Source organism: Eschrichtius robustus, chromosome 2 (assembly GCF_028021215.1).
Source record: "Eschrichtius robustus isolate mEscRob2 chromosome 2, mEscRob2.pri, whole genome shotgun sequence".
In the NCBI taxonomy this organism is placed as follows: Eukaryota; Metazoa; Chordata; class Mammalia; order Artiodactyla; family Eschrichtiidae; genus Eschrichtius; species Eschrichtius robustus.
Genome location: NC_090825.1, coordinates 110841986 through 110863354, shown reverse-complemented (window position 1 = coordinate 110863354; position 21369 = coordinate 110841986). Strand labels below are relative to the sequence as shown.

The window sequence follows — 21369 nt, the reverse complement described above, 5'->3', positions numbered from 1 at the left end:
CCACATGTCTATTACATCTTTTATTCCAGGTTTGAAACCTTGGAGCCATTCTTCTTGAAATATACTTTTAATTTGTTTAACATTATAAAATTCCAAAATGCTTATTACAGAAATCTTAGAAAATACAAACAAGCAAAAACTTACAGACAGAAATCACTCTCAATCCCACACCGGGAGAAAACCATTTCATTTTGAAACACCTATCCAGTTTTGATATTTATGCAAACACATTCCATGTTCTTTCCAAACACGGGAAGCTGTGCGTATTGTTCTATAACCTGTATTGTAATTTTACATAAGAAATGATCTGTTAAAGCTAAAGAAAAATGACTGAAATCAATCAAGTATACAAAGTGTACTACCAAAAGCCAGATCAATATAAAATGTCAATAGGCCCCTGAAGCCTAGCCTGAGTTGCCTTGTCATTACCCCATAAAGGTTAACTACTTCCTCTGCTTCTAACAGCATGGTTTTGTTTTAAAGTCACTTTTCCATCTTCCCCCTTCCTCCCGTACCAAGACCTACCATTTCCCCCTTCATTTGGCTCATCCCCCTAAAACGTGGATTATTTTAAAAGTTCCACTACCTCCAACCTCCCCCAGGCCCCACTCACTCTGCACATGTCACATGAGCATCCCTAAAACATTGTCACTCTCAGGTCAGGCTAAAAGCCCCAGTGCGCCACACCAGGACTCCAGTCTCTCAGCCCTACCACCTCTGACAGTGCCCCAACAAAAACCCCTCAAGATGTTTGATAGGCATCTCAAAGGCCACTGCTCTAAAGCCTCTGTGTGAATTCTCACCAACCCGATGGGAGCCATAAAAGAAGTCCTTCACATTAAGCTGAAGCTGCCCCACTGCAAAACCCTCCCACCAGCCCTGGCTTGCCTCCAACACCCTCTTCCCCAGTGACACCAGGGATGCTGGTCTCTCTCCTGGGTAAACAGGTGTGCTACTCTTTCCAGGTGATTCCAACAGCCCTATAAAGTGGCTACACTCTGGATAATCACTAGCTAGCTGGCTTCCCACTCATATTACCAGGTGCCCACTCTTCTCCCTAAGACAGAGGCCCAGAAGAAAAAAAAAGACTTTACTCCAGACACTTCTTGAAGGTGGCGGGGCACAGGCCCTGTTGGTAGGCCTGGCACCGGGACTGTTAAGTAGCAGGACTACAGGGAGGAAGGCCCCAGACCCCTCCCCATCTAGGCCCTATGCTTTGTATAGTTAGGGTCTCTTCTGGTGGCTTCAAGCCCTTTCAACACTCAGCACCACCCCACATACACACCAAGACGCACATGCATGCACACACTGTTGGAACTGTCACTGGTAACAACCGTTACTAGCACATTCTGGGCCATGTCCTGTTCTTTGAAGGGGCAGTCATCAGTCCTGGCACTGGCCTTTATAGGGCCGTAACCCACCTCCTGCTAATATCAAAACCCTCAAAGGCCCAGTCACAGGAGCAAGGTAAGGATTTCTAAGTCAGAGAACTGGGCCAGGACTCTGCATGGGAGAATAAGTATGGAAAGAGCTACTTCTTACCACCCAGTGTGCTAAGCCTCCAACGTTCTTCAGAATGGAGGTCTCTGACAAATGTTAACTACTTGGAATTTAGCTTAGAGGACTCTTACCTCTAGAGAAGAGTTTTTATTTAAAACACAAAAACATACAAACATACACACATACACACCATTATGAAATTAAGAAAACCATTCCTTTGAGTGTAAGACAGGTTTCTTTTTATTAAGTTTTCCTAAAACTTGTCTCATGTTTACTGAATGTTTTTCTTTGTGTAAGAACGTAACCTGGAGCTTTAACAAACCAATTTGGACAACACAACCTGGATAAATGCTTGTCTGCACACAAGTCATCATTTACCATTCTCTGGCCTGGCCTCCATGTAAATCCAATTGGTCTTAAAGCCTATCTAAACAGAGAGCAAGCAGACCACATCATCTTATTTCTAGTTTAAACTTTAAACCTCAAACTCACCCCCAACCCAAGACCCACACCCGCCCCCACACACAGAAGAAAATTTTTAGAAGAAATGGCCATTAGGAACTGAGTCAGTTGCCTAAGAATTGGCTTAATCCTGCAGCCAGCACTCCTAAGTAGCTCTAGGCCTCACAGCAGGCCAGCTGGAACTCTTGAAGCAGGACAAGTAGAGAATGGATAGAGGAGGCTCTAAGAACAGGGCCAAGTCCTGGTGCTGCGAGGCTTCCACACATGCTTACACTCCAACATAAATACACTTCCACCTTCCTCCTCTAAGTGATGTTTCTCTACAGCACTGTAGAGCTTGTAACACTCTAAATTTTTTAGTGCAGAGATGGACAGAAACTTATTCTAGATATGCAAGGTATAATCTTATTTCTAACAACATAGGCCAAAATTAACAGAGCAGCTCTCTGTTATACAGATTAACAATTACAAAGGTCCAAAAAGTAACCAACAAAGATTTTAACAGTTTCTAGGGCAGGTACCAGCTCTGGCCTCTAATACTACAGGTTTCCCTTAGTTTCCAAAATGCCTCACTCCTATCAACACGGCCCAAAGGGCAGTCACAGGGAATGCTTTGGTGCTCCTGACACTGGCTGCACAGTAAGAATGAGGTGTTGCTAAAGTCAGCACCACACTTCTTTAACACTTATTTCAGACTCATCCAGTACAATCCAGTGCATCTTAGTTTTTTGTATGATCTGTCCGCTGTTTAACACATACAAATTGGCAGATTCATGACAGATATTAACACAACACGTAAGTGATTGTGAATGAGCAAAAAAGAACTTTTAACTCTTGTAAGACTTCAAGCTATACCTCAAATTTACACAGAACATCTCTAACCTGAATAAGCAGGCCAGGATACAAATCTTCACACCATAATTAACAAGAATCAATCCCTCAGTTAAATTTACCATGCCTATATCCAACAGTACGTCTACCCAATTCTAACCTTCCGAAGAGAAAATTATTTAGACTTTGATACTTGGGATATTAGTGGACATACTTTCAGGAACATACATTCTCAGGAAGAGCCTCCAGGTCTAAAATCCTCAGTTAACAACTTGCTCCACGTGAAAGGATCTATTTTCCCAGGAGCAACACACGGCATTTGTAATAGGAGCTCCTTTAACTGGGGGAAGATGGGAAGACAGGAAGACGGGGTGGGAGTCCCAGCGGAGCTGACTGACACGTGAAGAAGCTCAGAGCATACCTTTGTTGTTCTCTGTTAATCCATGCCATGCTCTCTAGTCCTCAGAAACAGAGGGAGACCCCTCCCCCATCCCCACACCAAGCAGGGAGCCTTTGTGGCAATCTCCACAGCAGATGTGTGAAGCACAATTAGAGTTCCTGCCATATATGTCATCACAAAAAGTCTGCTTGATAGCTAGGTATAGCTTGTGCTATAGCTCAACTTTCTAAAACAAACTTCTCTTTGTATAAGCATGATTAAACATAAAAGGAGTGAAGCATAAGCTCAGTAAGACTAACTGGGCTTCTAAATAGTACCATTATGAAAAAGATACAATGCACTTCATTTCTGTATCTAACTATTTCGAAGTCAAAATGCTCCATACATTACCTATATCCCCCCCCCCCAATCCCCTAAAAACTAAGAAATCTCCAGTATTTAATTGCTCTAGTTGATATTTAGAACAAAGTTGACAACTTAAAGCTTTATAATAGTCTGTTTTAATATAAACAATTGTTGGAATCAATCAATGTCCATTTCAGGAAGCTTCTTGTCTGAATCCGAAGGCAGAGCTGTGTCTGTACCCTGCTCAGCAGCCTGAGGGCCTGGGCTGTCTCCTTGTCCATCCACTGGTCCATTCTGCTCTGCATTTTTTTGCTCCTCTTTTGGAGGTTCCACTTTGGGTTTTGGCTTTGAAATTATAGGGCTACAGATACTCGTCAGCTCCTAGAACAACAGGAGAGAAAACTGTGGTTTCTTGTAACAAATTTTACATGGCATACTAAAATCCAAGTCCACCCTCTCCGACCCTATCCCCAAGCCAGAAGCAAAGATGCAATAATGAAATTCTCTCCTATTAATAATAAATAATGAGACTGACTAGAAAAGACTATTAAATCTTTAAAATCATACATTACTTTAATTTTAGCTTCAATCTCTTTTGCCTTGACAACTGGATCCACGGTCAGACTCTGCTTGTTCTGCAGATTCAGCTTGTTATTCATCCACTCCATGGCCTCATTCGTGCTTTTTTCTACCCTCACCAAGTCAACAGCATCCAAGTGGTCATACTGGTCCTCCTGCAACCAGTAGCCAACCAGACAAGTGTCAAAGGATGATACTGTCCCTACTCATATATTGTCTAGTTCTTTACCATCTTTCAAAAAGTTACAATCTTTCCCAAAATGAAGCCCATCTAGCCTCACAAACTACATAGACATTCAATTCCCGAAAAATTCAGAAAAGTAACCCCAATTTTTAAAACAGAGGAAATACATTTAAAGGCCAAAATTACACAAAGTGGTAATTAAAATGCTTCAGCAGCATAAATAGCACATGCTTTACACAAAATCTTATAATTCCACAATGTAAAAAAAAAAATTACATGTCATTAGGTATGAGACCTGAGGTTTAGGCATCCTTGTTAGGAACCAAAATAATAATGAGTACAGTTTTTTAAAAGAGGCCTTTCAGAAGCAAAATTTTTTAATTGAAAGTAATTTTTTTAGAAAGCTCAATTTATCTGTCTTAAAGTTTCTTACACTGACAATACATCAAGAACCTGGAGTATAATAGTGGAGTTAACCAAACTATTTACCAAAGTTTGAGAGCAATCCAAACTTTGGAATCAGACCTCAGGCCAAATCCCAGCTCCCCCAATAGTAACCTTGGGTGAGGATTAAAGAAGTTAGAAATTATCTATAAATGTTGATACTACCACCTACTTCATAAGGGTACTGTGAAAATTTAATCAGATAATATACTTATGGAATATATATCATATAGTGCTCAAAAAAAATGAAAGTAGTTTATTGTTGAGACAGTCCTACATCTGCATAACAAACTAAATTATTTGCCTAATGTGTTCTAACACCAAAATAGAGCAAGTTAAGTCAATGATCAAACATTTCATAACAAGAAAAGGAAGCTGAATAATATTGCTCAATTCCATAGTCCCCTTATTAAAGAGAAGCAGCAAATCCCAGGGTTCTTAGTAAGATTATATAAAATATTATACATTACATTAACATCCAAAAAGAAAATACTATCATTAAACAACAGTTAAAAAGAAGACAAAGAACTGCTACGTAAATGTCTCAAAATTTAACTCTACCGAAACAACAGTGGGGAAGAGGAGAAAAAAAAAAAAAAAAAGATACCTTGTTTTTGAAAGAGCTGATTACTTTCATAAACTGTTGGATTTGTTTCCCTAGTTCGTCAAATAATTTTGGTCTTTCTTCAGATTCCTGGAATCGTATCTTAATAGGCTGACCTAGATTCTTAACAGAAGAGAGAATATACAAATTCTTCACAGGGGAGTTTAAACTGTAAGAGTAGTATCTTTCTACTAAGATTGATTATGAATTAAAATACATTTAATCTCCATGTTCTATATATAAGAAGTTGAATATTTTTCCCCAGCCAATTGAAATATATCCCTCAGTCTACATGAGAATATACCTCAATACTGTTCCAAGTGGAGCCACTTCAACTTGTCACTTGAACCCTAGTTCTCAAAATACATTAGGGAGACAACCAAAAATTAGGTGCCTCCAGACAGTGATATACAACACCATATATGAAGTACACTTGAAAAAATAAAAACAAAAATTTTTTTTAAACCTGTATCTGACAAAGCCTCCAGCTGTAACCATCAATTTACCAGATAAGATTAAACACCAGAGTTGAAAAGGAGCAAAATTCAGACCAGGAATAAATCCTCCAGCACGAATGATCAAGTTTTTTCATCAACTAAGTAAGGGAGGAGAAATGATGGAAGGAGAACTATAGACACAGATTTAAGAGACATATCAACAGAATGTATGGACCCTGTTTGGATCCTGAGTCAAACAAACTAAAAAATAATTTATGAAGCAACTGGAACCTGAAAATGGACTGAAAATATGGTGGTATTAAGGAATTTTTATGCCTGTGATAATGGTACAGCTTAAGGCTACATTTTCTTTTAAATACACATTGAAATATTTTTGGATTAAATATAACCTGAGAGACTTGCTTAAAATAACTGGGAGTGGAAAGGAGCAGAAATGAAACAAAACCGGACATAAGTTGACAACAGTTGAAGCTATTATTCTGTCTACTTTCATGTGCTGGACATCTCCCATAATAAAGAGTAAATCAAAAACCTCAATGGGAAGGATGTCACTGGAGACTCTTAATATTCTTGCCAGAATGAAAGGAAACTGCAGGCACTGTCCTTCAGCAATTCCATTTCAGAGGTCTGTCACAACGGCCCAGTTTGACAAGAAACGAAGTAATCCAGAGAAATGCAAAAAGTTCTTCTTGTGTGTTTGCATCTTTTTCCAAACAAAAGCCCTCAACTTTAAATAATTCTTTGTGCTTTTAACTCTAAGGTGTAACTATCAGCTTCTTTATATACAAAACCAGACGCTTCTGCTCTATTGAGAATCAAAGCTGTATACACGCAGCCCTGCTCCAACTGCATTGCAAATACCTTTAGGACAGGGATGCATCTTGCTAGTCTTTCAATCTCTTGACACCAAGAACATACTCAAGCTCCAATTCAGTGAAACAGTTTAGGTCTAAACTCAATTTCCAGAAAAATTCTTTTGCTATTACAAAGTTCTAAAAGAAAGATAGTGAACCTAAGTGATAAAAAGTATAGCTCTTCAGTCACTTTCAACCTGCCTTCACTTACTTAACATGAGAATTACTCTCAATTTTGAGATACTCTCCATGGAAACTACAGCATTTCTGCTTTCAAGAGTCACTCACTTTTAATTCAGCCAATTTATCAACATAAACTTGCTTTGGCTGGTCTTCTCCATCCTCATACAACCAATTTTCAGTATCTTCTAGTTTTAAGGTAAAATTGTTACGGTCCTAAAGATGAAGGAAATATTGCAATTTAGTCAGTCAAAACTCAGTTGATTCACAAATGAAGAAGCAGGCACAGACTATGATATATACGGATTTTCTTTAAAATACGGGGGAGTGGAGAGATGGGGATATGGAAAACAAGATTGACAAAATGTTATCTTGTTTTATAGGTACAAGGGGGTTTATTACACTATTTTCTCCGCTGTAGGGGACATATGGATATGTTTGAAAATTTCAGAATTAAAAACTACATTTAAAACTAAGTGAGTTACATAGTTAATAATACTGTAGTGCATATATGAAAGTTACTAAGAGAATAAATCTTAAAAGTTCTCGTCACAAGAAAAAAAATTTTTTAAGTACGTGTAGTGATGGATGTTTAACTAGACTTATTGTCGTAATCATTTCACAATGTATACAAACATCGAATCATTATGTTGTACACCTGACACTAATATAAAGTTATATGTCAATTATACTGAATTTTTTTTAAGAAGTGAGTTAAAATAAACATCAGGGAAAAGTAAGCTGATTTAAAGAAAAATACTAGGTAAAAAATAGCATGCAAAAATGTATCAAAAAGTGACACACCAAAAAAAGAGTGATGCACAAAGTCTAACCTTTGGGAAACACTCTATCAATAGAAAATAAAACGATATAAAACTTCTCCCCAAAAAAGTGCATTTTTAATCATTTTTCTGTATACCTACAGATACAAACTTCCCTTGTTAATAACTACATTTAAGGATCCTGCCGGAAGACGCACACTAAGCAGGCACACTGCAGCACATACTTACATCTTCACTCACAAACTTCTCATATTCACCACTAAGCTTGTCTCTCATTTCGTACACGTATTCTTCTACTGCATTCTTAGCATCATTCCTCTCCTTCTCTAGTTTATCCTGCATGATCATCTTACCCTGTGAACAGTACAGTCAGACATTCAGAAAACTGAGACAATTTCCCCTTAACTATTAAGTAATATAAAGGTAGAGAAGCCTTCTTCCTCAAATCCTTTTAGTTCTGTGAATCATCCACGGAAAGAGAGCTGGAAGCATCAGTCCTTAGTACATTATGAAGATCAAGTGAGAGTTCTGTGGGTGTGCTTAGAAAAAAAGAGCAATAGAAGAAATATCAAGATGTTGAAACTCAAAAGCAAAAATAAGGAAAAGAATTTAAGACAAGAGAACTTTAAGAAACTATTAGTTCAATGTCACAAGGTGAGTATACTCTGCTTGTATTACATACCCAGGAAAATCAAATTATTCATATAGTATAGATGCTAAAGGGTCTATGAAACAAAACTATTCTAAGATCCAATGTACATATGATGAGAAACCTCACAGACAATAATTAATTGAATAACTGCGCTCCAGGGTCCCAAACCTTGCATCGCTCACCATAACTACAGTTACATATTGACTGGCAACAGGGAAAGGAACTAATAAACAAAATATTAAGGCTAATGTGATTTCTCCTGCTGATCAACTTCCCTGACCCTGGCCTCAAACATCCCAATCGCTAGTGAACAACCAAACTCACACACCCAAACATGAATGATACCTCCCCTAAATGTCAAAGATCTCATAACAGAGTTTTTAGCAATAAAGACATAATATCACCATAAAAGAATTTTGATGTTATGTCTTGGGATCTATTAAACTTGTCCTCCAATACCCCAAAATCTAAAATTGTTCTCAAACCCCATACAACCTAAAACACATGAAGGTCACTAGACACAGAGTTTGAACACTAAGGTCACGTTAACTTTTTAGCTTATTGTTCTAAAAGACTTAAAATAACCACCTCATTTTCAATGTACAAGTTGAGCATCTCTCTGTCTATCTGCCATAACAGCTGATTCTCAATTGGCAGGTCCACAGTACTGGTCTTCACTTTTGCCTTCTTGGCTTGAGGGGGCTGGTCCATCTTTTTGTCTTTTGATCCAGCTTGAGAAGTCTAAAATAACAGAAATCATTAAGAACACTTATACAGACTCTTAAACTTCCAAATGAGGCATGTTTCAAAGGCTGGCTTTGCTTTTTTATTAACTTAGTTTGTGTTCTTACAATATCTGGAAAGTTAAAAATATAAATATTTTTGACTATAAATAGTCAAATCCATAGAGATAGAAAGTAATGGTGGTTGCCAGGGGACGGGGGGAGGAGGGATAGAGGAATGGGGAATTGTTGCTTAATAGGTAGTTTTAGTTTGGCAAAATGAAAAAGACTGTAGCACAATGTGATTATACTTAACACTACTGATCTGTACACACACATACACTTATTTACATACATATACACACAAAAACAACCTCCCATAATCCCACTATCAACATATAATCACTATTAAATATTCTCTAATTTACTTCCCCTCTTATCTAAACATATGAACATGCAGAGGAAATTAGTGGGGAGAGGGTATGAAATTTTTAAGGATCAGAAATCCAGTAGTAATATGACTTCCAGAGTATCTGCACCTATTTACATTCTCACAAGGAGTAACAGAATCCATTCCACTGTACGCTGGCCAAAAAAAGGAATTCATTTACCATGATCTATTATTTTCGTTGGGTCAATAACCTTTTTTCACACAGTTATAAGGCATACTTATTTCTTCAAATTGCCTAGTCATATTTCATCCAGCGTTCTCTTGGGATCTTTGTGATTTTTCCCCCTAAGTGATTGACTCTTCTAGTTTTTTTCTAATCTTCTATTATTTGTCTATGCAAGCTTTTATTGTTGAATCTATCCACCTTTTCCTTTGTGATTACTTTCATTGCTTTTATGCTTTGAAAGCTCTTGCTGATCCACAAATTAGAAAAATATCCATTCCAGTTGTTTTTTATTTGTAACTTTCAAGTAATCTAGAATACAAAGTCATTTCCCCATCTCCTGTCCAAATCTTAAATCAGGGCTGATTTATGTATCATTTGTGTTTTATTTCCCTTAGAAACAATACTATGAATGGCGTCAGTTCCCGAGCCACCTCAGGGAAGCAACATAAATAACAAACCCCATGAAACTTGCCACAGCTCCATGGCATTGGCGGGGGGGGGGGGCGGGGGGGGCGGGCAGGCAGGCGGGTCCACCTCTCTCCTTTCTCCTCCCCGACCTTCCCAAACACAGAAAAATACATACTTCTCTTGCCCACTGCTGCCCCCAACCCAGGCTATAACAGGTCTTCCACCTTGGAAAAGGCCTACAGTACACTGAAGCATCTATGAGGATGATTTCCTCTGCCATTTTTTTTTTTACAATTATTTGCACAGCTAAAGGAATAAAATTTGTTAACTGACATGAAAATGGGTACCAGACTTAAGCCTCCTAAAGGCTCTGCCAAACTTTTTTAAATGCCGCAATCAGAAATACCTTAGAAGGTGAAATTATACACTGCAATGTCATAAATAATTTTAAAGAAAAGCTGTTTTCAATGCTGATGACAAAATTTAAACATGAAAACTCGAAAGTTAAAGAACAGGTTGTAAAGGATCCAAAAATGCTACATATTCATTTAAATACTTGGGATAAATATTAACATTATTTACAAAATATATTTCAAAACATTATTATTTAAAAGTGTATTTCAACAAAAAGACAAGTTTCAGAGAGTTGACAAAATTTGAAAAAACCATCTTTCATTGTTTATTAGTAAAGAATAAATTATGGGTAGGATGACTATTAGTAACAGCCATTCAGAAACCAGCATGAACCAATCACTAGCCTAGTAAAACTAGGGCTTCTAAGTGCTTTCTTCCCACAAACCATCCAGACTAAAGTTCAAAGACCATTCTGCCAAAGATACTTTCCAACCGTACTACAAAATCTTGCTTTAAAGACTGTTCAGATAAATGAAGATTTCTAATATAATTCCCTTCCAAGACATATGTCAGCCAAAACCATTATGTAAAAAGACAGCAAATCATACTCTAAAACACAATTCATACCTCCATTTCTTCAGACTCTGCCTTATTTTCTGCTGGTGTCTGCTGCTGTTGCTCTTCAACATGTGGTTCCTCCTGATCCACTTGCATCTTCTGAAAAACAGGTCACATCAAATCCTGAAACTAGGAAATACTAGTGAAAGACTAAGCAACCTTCATGACACATTGGCAAAATCACATGATGTGCAATTCCTGCTAATTACCAACAATCAGACAACCCAGACTCAAATTCCAGCTATAACACATACGTTACACTTAGAACATGAAAGTTCTCCTCTCTGGATCTCGGTTACTACATCTGTACAACGGAAATAACTCTTGCCTTGCCCTTATATAAATAAGAGCGGCTATAGAACTACATTGTAAAACCATAGCAGTACTTATAAGCACACAGCGTGGCAATATTTAACACAATAAAATCTGAAGAAAGCATGAGTTTCTCCTAGCTTCCTCATGAATACATTTCTCTCAAAAGTCGTAACTTTTTCTAGCAGTTTTTAAATCAGCCTTTCCATCCTCAAAAGTACAACCACTGTGCACATTAGGGGAGGTGGACACCTTGAAAATTCTGTTAAAGCTGTTAAAAGAACAAAGGCTGACAGAAATGACAAAGAAGGGAGAAGTTTGTAGAGACCTTGAACCACACTGGCTTTCAATGCCTGCAGCACATTATAATGACCTCGGAGGCTTTTAAAACTGACACCTGGGCTCTAGCCCAGACCAAGTCAAACAAAATCTGTGGGGATGAGACCCCAAACATTTATAGTTTTATAAAGCCTTGATTTTTATACACAATAAGTACAAGACCCAGTGCATGATTCCAACAAATAAGTGTGAATTCTATGCTACTTGTGGAAATAATCAACTGAGACTCAGCATTCCCCAGTAATCAGAAAGAACCAAGAATAAGTCAAATTGAGAGGTGCATGGTCTGAAGGAGGAAGCCAACTATGTCCCATTTCTATACAAATTCTGTATAAAGACTTTGTGTTGGTTCACATATGATGGGGTATGCATGCAAACCTACTCTCAGCAGCTCTGTCACCCAGTCTATTTGCTAGAATTTCTAGACAAGTGTCACCTCTGAGCCATTACGAATGGCCTAAAATGGTATAAGATTGTCTAGATTACCTCTTCCTCCTTTGCATTCTGATCTGTTTCCATCGGTTCCTCATTTTCTTCAAACTTGTGCACTTCCACTAGAGATGCACTGGACACACTGAAAATGCCATGGACATTTACTCGAACCTTGACTTTCACTTTTGAACTGGAGCCATCAGACTGAGGGGTGACTTTCTGAACTGAAAACTGAGCTAAGGACATAAGAAAGACAAAAGAGAACACATAACCTAAGAGGATGAATTCAAACACAAATACATGCCCATACTGCCAGGTTATGTCCATTTCTCCGTGAAAGGTCAGTAACATGATACTTCAAATAAGCAAAGTGGGCACTCTTAGAATCTTACTAAATCATCAGATTTCTCCTTCCTCTCTCACATATAGTCAAATTCTTATTTATCTTGTCTCAATTAAGGACTCAAGTACCTCCTAACTCTTCAAACATGTCCTTCCCTCCAGTGCCTTATTCCAATTCATCTTTATAGGCTACTGCCAGATAAATTCCTAGAATAGATTTGTCCCACTTTCCTCTACTGAAAACCCCAGTGATTCCATACTGCTTGTCACTTATCAAGAAACTGTCATTTCTAGATTCAGTTACCATACCAGGGTTTTGTTTATGTGTTTTAATTCATAAAACTCTGTAAAGTATGAATTATCACACCTAGTCCTGTTTTTAAAATGAGGAAAACAGAGTAGGTTAACTTTCCAAGCTTCTACGTGCCATTCAGGATATTCCTAATACTTTACCCATGCATTCTAGTTCTGTAATTATCATGTTAACTCTAGTTTCTCTCTCCTCGACTGGTATTATATCCAGATTCTAAGTTTCTCAGAGTCAATGAAGACTCAAGCCAACATGGTTCCATAACCTGTGATACTGATTATCACAATTTCTTAATGATTTTCTGTGTACACCTAACTCTATGTTAGGGTCAGAATTGAACCTCTTCCAACTCCTTTCAGTAACTAGCACCACATTATGCACAAGGTATAACAATAATGTGCATTAACCAAGAACTACAGCCCAGGGAATTCCCTGGCGGTCCAGTGGTTAGGCCTCTGCGCTTTCACTGCCGAGGGCGTGGGTTCGATCCCTGGTCGGGGAACTAACTTCCCGCAAGCCGCACAGAGCATCAGTCAATCAATCACTCAATCAATCAATAAAAATAAAAATTAAACTAAAAAAATTTTAATTAAAAAAAAAAAAAACAAGAACTACAGCCCACAATAGGAGATCCAATTAAATAATGACCATCCTGCTGGTTCTAAACCTGGTAATACGACTGAAAGTGGTTTTTTTGTGCATGTGATCTAAAATACCTAAATTTCAGCATACTCTACTTGCTTTGCTATTCCAGTTCTCCCAAGCACACATAATTTTTCTTTTCTTTTTTTTTTAATTCTCAACTCTTTACTTACCTATAGCAGGATCTGGATAGGGTAAATCCTGAGGAGAGCTATAATAGGCCTCAAGAGTGAAAGGTTCCTTTCTATAAAATGTGAGTACTTTAGAGAAAGGAGCAGCATGATTTTTTGAAAAGACTTCACAGTCACTGAACAGAGGAAAAAGACAAAAACACAAATTTAGGACATTGCTAACACTTTTTACCCATGTATTCTAGGTTTGTAATTACTGTATAGCTCTAGTTACTCTTCTCAACTGGCACTGTTTGCAGATTTTAAGGGTTCCCAAGAAAAAAAATATGTATATGTGTGTGTGTGTGTGTCTAGTGTCAGTTTTAAACATATATATATATATACTCCAATCAGCACATAAAAGGCACCAATTATTTCAGCAGGATCAAATAAAAGAAGCTAGTAAGGACACAAACTTATTCTGATGAATGACTAAATAATCACTTTGCTTCATGCACTACAGCAAAATATTACAGATGTGTATAACTTGAAATGGAGAGTATTTTCTAAGACTTAACACTTAAGTACAAAAATGATTAAAAAACATTATTACCTTGACCCTTCTTCAGCTGGAGAATTCCATCTCAGAGATATTGGATATGGTACTACATCAGTGATAGAAAATTCTCTGACTTTGAAAGCAGGCGATAAGATTGCACACTAGAATAATAATTTTTAAAAATTCCATTTGACAAGTAGACATACGAACTAATTATTACAATACCTATAAAGAATGACTTCAGAAGACATCTATTTACATTAATAACTTAATAGTACCTAAACTAAGTGGTTTTATAAATGTCTATCATTTGTCAAACCACCCATATAATCTAGCTATTCCTTATTACTTTTCCATTAACCTCAACCTTTATTTAACTGATGTATAACACTACTTCACGCAACAAATATGCCAAATTCTAGTGGTATTTCAGGCTTACGTATGTTTCTAGTGACTTATTTCATCTTATTACATGTTATATAGTACAAACAATTCCATTTATGAACACCACTTCTGACACCAATTTTAAAACAGAAGTTTTAGAATCTTAGACCTTAAGATCACTGAGCTAATCTCAGACTAGCTGGATACATAAAACCACTGCTGTATTTACAATGACCTATATAAATGGCTACCTGTGAAAGAAAGCAAGCTCACCTGCAATGCACAGCCTCTAGTAACAGCTTCATCGGCATTTAGTGTTGTACTAAGTTCTTTACCAAAAAATTTGCTGATCTTCTCTTTCACTGCAGGGATTCGTGTTGCACCACCAACTATCTCCACTGCATAAATATCTTCTTTCTTTAACTCTATTTAAAAACAATTAGAATAGACGTTTATATTAAAAGAATCTTTTAACTAGTATTTTACAGTGAAATAAAAAGAGCAATATAACGTCTTATCACAACAAAATAATTCACAAATGCATAACAAAACCCCACCACTCCTAATCCCCTCCACAATAACACGTGAGCGTGCACACAACACACAGGTGTGTGCTCAAAATAATGAGGGCAGAGTGGCACGACAATATTGGGACTTAAGAGGTGAGAGTCAGGAATACCTAATGTCCTACAGTGCACAAGTCCTACAATCTTGGAAACAGCCTCACACAAATAAATGTTAAAACATCAATAATTAAGCTGGCCATAAGGAAAATAAAAGGGCCTCAAAATATTGGACTATCCCTGACATGGCGTGAAAAAAAAAAAGTATGCAGATGCACATCTAGCCACTCCAGCACTCCAGCCAGAGTATAAGCATAGGCCAGATTATAACACAGGTACAATCTCCTCATATCAGAAGGAGAGAAGGTACACACCAAGGCTCTGCTGTCACTCATAAAACACCTCTTAATACCACCTGGTTGGGACTTCCCTGGTGGCACAGTGGTTAAGAATCCGCCTGCCAATGCAGGCGACACGGGTTCAATCCCTGGTCCGGGAAGATCCCACATGCCGCAGAGCAACTAAGCCCGTGCGCCACAACTACTAAAGCCTGCATGCCTAGGGCCCATGCTCTGCAACAAGAGAAGCCACCACAATGAGAAGCCCACTCACTGCAACTAAAGAGTAGCCCCCACTCGCCGCAACTAGAGAAAGCCCACGCGCGGCAACAAAGACCCAACGCAGCCAAAAATAAATATTAAAAAAAGACAAAACCCACCTGGTTTCCTGGTCACATTTTGTGCAACAAACACTGACAATTTGTTGAGAAGGGCTATTTAAAGAAATGGGCTGACCCAGTATGGAAAGAACATGCCCCTCTGTGATAATCATTCTGATTTAAGAGCTGAGCCTGTGTCAAGATTAGAGTACATCTCAACACCATGAAATAGCAACCAACACAAGAGTGGACTCTAGGAAAAGGTTTGTCAAAGGTTTGCAGAACATTAGTAATGCATTCCTAAATCAAACTTCCACCTTTTAGCCCAAGATAAAATTAAAGCATCCTATTAAGTATGTGATTATCATATCCTCCCTTTACTTATTTTTCAACAAAAGATTCACTGACAGAAAAAACCTACAAGACTACCACAGCAGCACTGCTAAAGACAATTTTTACCACCATGAAATACCTGAGACTTTAAATCCATCTTTGAATCTGAATTACATTTCCTGGGAAAACTATCAGATTTCCCTAGACACTATTGGAGGTCCTCCAGGGGGACGATATTGATAAAAAGAAGTTTCATACAGCACTGAAGTAGTTCATACAGTGAAAATTTGTAAAACTGGAAAAAAAAAAAAAGTAATTAACATTTTCCAAAGAGCCCAAGATGAACAGTCACAATAATACTTACTGGCCTGTTCCAAAACACTACGGAGTGGTGGCTCCACTCTAGCTAAGAGATCATCACACATCTCCAGAAATTTGCCTCTATGGAAAAGAACAATAATAGGTTAAATCACATTCCACTTTTATGTAAAATAAATCTCTATAATCAAAAAGACAGATAACAAGTACTGGCAAGGATGGAGGGAAACTGGATCTCACATACATTCCTGGTGGGAATGTAAAATGGTGTAGCCACTTAGCAAGAGTTTGGCAATTGCTCAGCATGTTATACATGGTGCTCCCACATGACCCAGCAATTCCACTCTAGGTATCTATCCAAGACAATTGAAAACATATGACCACACAAAATTTGCACATGAATGTTCACAACAGCATTATTCACAGGCAAAATAGTGTGAAAAACCCTATTATCCATCAAGTGTATTCAGCAAAAAAGAACAAAAACAATAAAAGTGACGGATACATGCTGGAACATGGATGAACTTTGAAAACATTATGCTAGGTGAAATAAGCCGATCACAAAGAACACGTTATATATGACTGACCCCATTTATATGCAATGTTCAGAACTGCCAACTCCAAAGAGACAGAAAGTAGATTAACCACTGCCTAGGGCTTGGGGAAGGAAGAACAGATGGGGAAAGACAGCTACTGGGTACAGATATTTTTTTCTCTTTAATTAATACACTTTATTTTTTTAGACTGGTTTTAGGTTTACAGAGAAATAAACAAAAAGTACAGAGAATTCCCATACACCTCTTACCCCCACACCCAGTTCCCCTGTTAACATCTTGCATTAGTGAGATACATTTCTAACAACTGATGAGCCAATACTGATACATGATAGTATAAATTAGGGTTCTACATGATTTGACAGATGGTGTAAGTATTCACCATTACAGCATCATACTGAATAGTTTCACTACCCTAAAAATCCTCTGTACTCTACCTATTCATCCCTCCCTTCCACTGAACCCTGGCTAACCACTGATCTTTTTACTGTCTCCATAGTTTTGCCTTTTCTAGAAGGTCATATAGTTGTCATATAGAATGTCACATAGTTCTAGAATGTCATATAGTTGGAATCATACAGCCTCTTCAGGTTGACTTCTTTTGCTTAGAAATATATATTTAAGGTTCCTCCATGTCTCTTCACAGAATGATAGCTCATTTAGAGTTTCTTTATGAGGTGATGAAAATATTCTTAAATTGGGTTGTGGTAATGGCTGCACAATTCCATGAATATATTAAAACCCACTGAATTATATACTTTAAATGCGTGACTTTTATGAATTACATCTCAAAAAAAAAAAAAAGAAAAATAGTGGAGGTATAGAATGCACCCACCAGAATGGCAAAAATTCAAGATCACTAATACCAATATTTGGTGAGGATGTGTAGCAATCGAAACAGTTTAAAATGACGGTTTGGTGGTCCAATGGTTAAGACTCCACGCTCCCAATGCACGGGGCCCGGGTTCAATCCCTGGTGGGGAAACTAGATCCCACATACCGCAACTAAGACCTGGCGCAGAATGCATGAATGAATGAATGAATGAATGATTATTTTTTTAAAACTCTTAGCTTTGCCTAAATAAATAAATAAACTGATGGGTAGATAGAAGGATGGATAGATGAATAGATCAATAGGTATGTGGAAAAAACAAGTACAGTTAATATTATCAGTAGACCCTAAGTGGCAGGGTAAGGATGTTCACTGTAAAATTCTTTCAGTTTTGCTGCATATTTGAAAATGTCCAAAATAAAAACATGAAAAGCGAAGGTACAGAGAGCATTCTAGAAAGATGTCAGCAGCAGCAGTAGAGGTTGTTCCTTTTTTTAAAGTTTTATTGAAATTTAATTCACATACCATAGAATTGACACATTTAAAGTGTACAATTCAATGGCTTTTAGTATATTCAGAATTGTGCAAACATCACCACTATCAATTTTAAAACATTTTCATCACCCTATAAAAGAGTATTTTCATCACCATTAACATTATTCTCCCAACTCCCCCACCAACCCTCCAGCCCTAGGCAACCACTCATTCTGGACATTTCATATAAATAGAATTAGACAAAATATAGTCCATTTTAACTGATTTCTTTCATCTAGCATAAACTTTTCAAGGTTCATCCATGCTACAGTACGCATCTGTACAACATTTTTTTTAATTGCCAAATAATATTCCATTGTATGGACATATCACATTTTGTTTATTTTATCAGTTGATGAGCATTTGGGTTGTTTCCATTTTGGGGGTATTATAAGTAGTGCTGCTATGAATATTCATATATAAATTTTTGTGTAAATGTGCTTTCATTTCTCTTGGGTATGGAGTGGAACTGCTGAATCATCTGGTAACTCTATATTTTACTCATTTTTATGTGAAATAAGTATTTCTGAGCCTTTATTTTTTTAATAAATTTATTTATTTATTATTTATTTTTTATCTTTGGCTGCATTGGGTCTTCGTTGTTGCACACAGGCTTTCTCTAGTTGCAGGGAGCGGAGGCTACCCTTTCGCTGCAGTGCGTGGGCTTCTCATTGCAGTGGCTTTTCTTGTTGCGGAGCATGGGCTCTAAGCGCACAGCCTTCAGTAGCTGTGGCATGAGGGCTCAGTTGTGGCTCACAGGCTCTAGGGCGCAGGCTCAGTAGTTGTGGTGCATGGGCTTAGTTGCTCCGCGGCGTGTGAGATCTTCCCAGACCAGGGCTCAAACCCCTGTACCCTGCATTGGCAGGCAGATTCTTAACCACTGCATCACCAGGGAAGTCCCTTCCGAGCTTTTAGAAGGGAAGTGTGCACTGCCACTAGAGATGCACTGGACACGTTGAAAATAGCTTGGTGATTCCTCAAAAAGCTAAACATATTATTACCACGTGACCCAGCAATTCCCCTCCTAGCTATATACCCAAAAGAACTGAAAACAAGATACTCAAACAACTTGTTCATGAATGTTCATAGAAACACTCATCACAATAGCTAAAAGGTGGAAACCCAAATGTCCATCAACTGATGAATGGAAAAATAAAATGTGATATACCCACACAAATGTAGTATTATTTGCCATAAAAAGCAATGAGGTACTAATACATGAACCTAGGAAACATTAAGTTAAAGAAGCCAGACACAAAAGAAGCCAAACACATACTGTATGATTCCCCCAACACATCATAGATACACAAAAAGTTGTTTAATAAAAATGAAAACCATCACTTTCAAGTAGAAGAGAAAGGTGACTACAAATCTGGTTACTAGGCACAGTAATCTAATTCTGGCAGATTAAAAGCAATTCTGACTCCATCTCAATTTTCTGAAGATGGCTCAGGCCACCCTTCTCCAAACAAGCCATCAGTCTTGCCTGAATTCTACCAGTAGAGTTCACATACTGAAGAACATCCAAGCAACCTAACCAGATAACAGAAGCATTCTGGGTATTTCTGAGGATAGCCCTGAAATGTCAGTTACCCAGAATTCTTGTAGTATTATACAAGAAGACCCGTTGTCCTCAAGTGATACTGAACTACTCAAAAACACCAATTTCTGAATCAATGACTAAAGCAAATTCAGTTTAATCTTGCATTAAAATAAAGCACTTTGCCCTGAATTTATGGAAACTGGTAACTCACGTGTAATACATGCACAAGTAAAGGAACTGCCAATTTCCTGGAATATTCAAATAACCAGAACAAACCTAAACCTAATAGTCTACATTATTAGACTAACCAAACCCAGCCTTCACATCAAAGGCAATATCTGGACTTCCCTGGCGGTCCAGTGGTTAAGACTCTGCACTTCCAATGCAGGGGGTGCGGGTTCGAACCCAGGTCAGGGAACTAAGATCCCACGTGCCATGAGGCGCAGCCAAACATAAAAATAAATAAATATTTTTTTTTTAAATAAAATAAAGGCAAGATCCTGAATGGCCTCTCATTTTTACCTATAGAACTGAAGTTATCATATAACATCCATACGATTTCAACAATTAGCTAATTAAGGCTAATATAAGTAGAGAAACATCACAGTTCAGTTTACCATCAAAATATTAATATGATTACCTATTCATAGTTCCAGATACATCAACATCATTCATAAAACATTCGATGCTCAAAGGAAGGTCTGAAGCATTTGCACTCATCAATTTCTTGAGTTTCTCACACTCCTGAGACAGTCGTAATAATGCACGGATTTTGGACTTTATGTCTAGCTTGTATTTCTTCCCAAATTCCTCACAGAAGTGATTTACTAGCACCTCATCAAATTTTCTGCCTCCCAGTGTTGTGTCAAATGCAGTGGCCAGAACCTTTGAAAAAAGATGATAATTAATTCAAAAACTAACCAATTTAAAATTTTATCACAATATATATTTAACTGGTAAACTGTCATAAAAAGGCTGAAACAAGGCAATGTGCATGTGTCATTTAATCATGGTTACAACCACTATGGAAAGAGACATTGTAATCCCCAATTTACAGATGATACAAAGACCTAGATAGATCAGATAACATGCAGGTCACAAAGATATTAAGTGGTAGAAGTAGCATTCAAAACCCAACCTCAATTCCAAAACCTATGCCTTCTCCACTACACCAATCTGACTCCAAGCAACAATTATAATTCAAGGCCCAATAGACTAACATGTCATGTACAGTTCTAGTCTTACTGCTACCACAAAACTGTGAATAATACCAAAGGCTTATTTAGTTCTATGCAATTTACTACCAGAAAATATGCTAAAGCCCGAACTCACAGCTATCTGTTTCTATTCAACATAGAAGACTAATTAGGTTAGGTTATCCTTTTCCAAATCTCTGGCAGATTAGAAGCAAACTAGATCTAATCAGACCCAATAATAGAAGACTGGCTAAATATGTGATGAACCACACCCTTAAAACAATCTCTTCAAAGAATGTTAAATGTCCTCAGGAAGTTTTTCTTAATAAGTGAACTCATAGGAGAGGAAAAAAAAGACACAGTTCTGTGTAATTCCAATTTTGTTTTCATAAAAGACTAGAATGAAATACACCA

The 21369-nt window shown here is 37.6% G+C and overlaps 1 protein-coding gene across 1 annotated transcript in view; it reads right to left on the bottom strand.

Moving 5' to 3' along the window:
* Positions 1 to 1716: 1716 nt before the first annotated feature.
* Positions 1717 to 21369, bottom strand: part of HSPA4 (heat shock protein family A (Hsp70) member 4) — a 42358-nt gene continuing 22705 nt past the window's right edge. Inside the window, exons 7-19 of the mRNA XM_068535872.1 lie at positions 20400 to 20644; positions 16343 to 16419; positions 14698 to 14849; positions 14095 to 14201; positions 13545 to 13678; positions 12132 to 12313; positions 11004 to 11093; positions 8864 to 9016; positions 7852 to 7977; positions 6950 to 7057; positions 5353 to 5472; positions 4111 to 4272; positions 1717 to 3919 (exon numbers count right to left, since the gene is read on the bottom strand). Of these exons, the coding sequence (XP_068391973.1) occupies positions 3716 to 3919; positions 4111 to 4272; positions 5353 to 5472; positions 6950 to 7057; positions 7852 to 7977; positions 8864 to 9016; positions 11004 to 11093; positions 12132 to 12313; positions 13545 to 13678; positions 14095 to 14201; positions 14698 to 14849; positions 16343 to 16419; positions 20400 to 20644 (1860 nt within the window). The 3' untranslated portion in view covers positions 1717 to 3715. The remainder of the gene's footprint in view (positions 3920 to 4110; positions 4273 to 5352; positions 5473 to 6949; positions 7058 to 7851; positions 7978 to 8863; positions 9017 to 11003; positions 11094 to 12131; positions 12314 to 13544; positions 13679 to 14094; positions 14202 to 14697; positions 14850 to 16342; positions 16420 to 20399; positions 20645 to 21369) is intronic.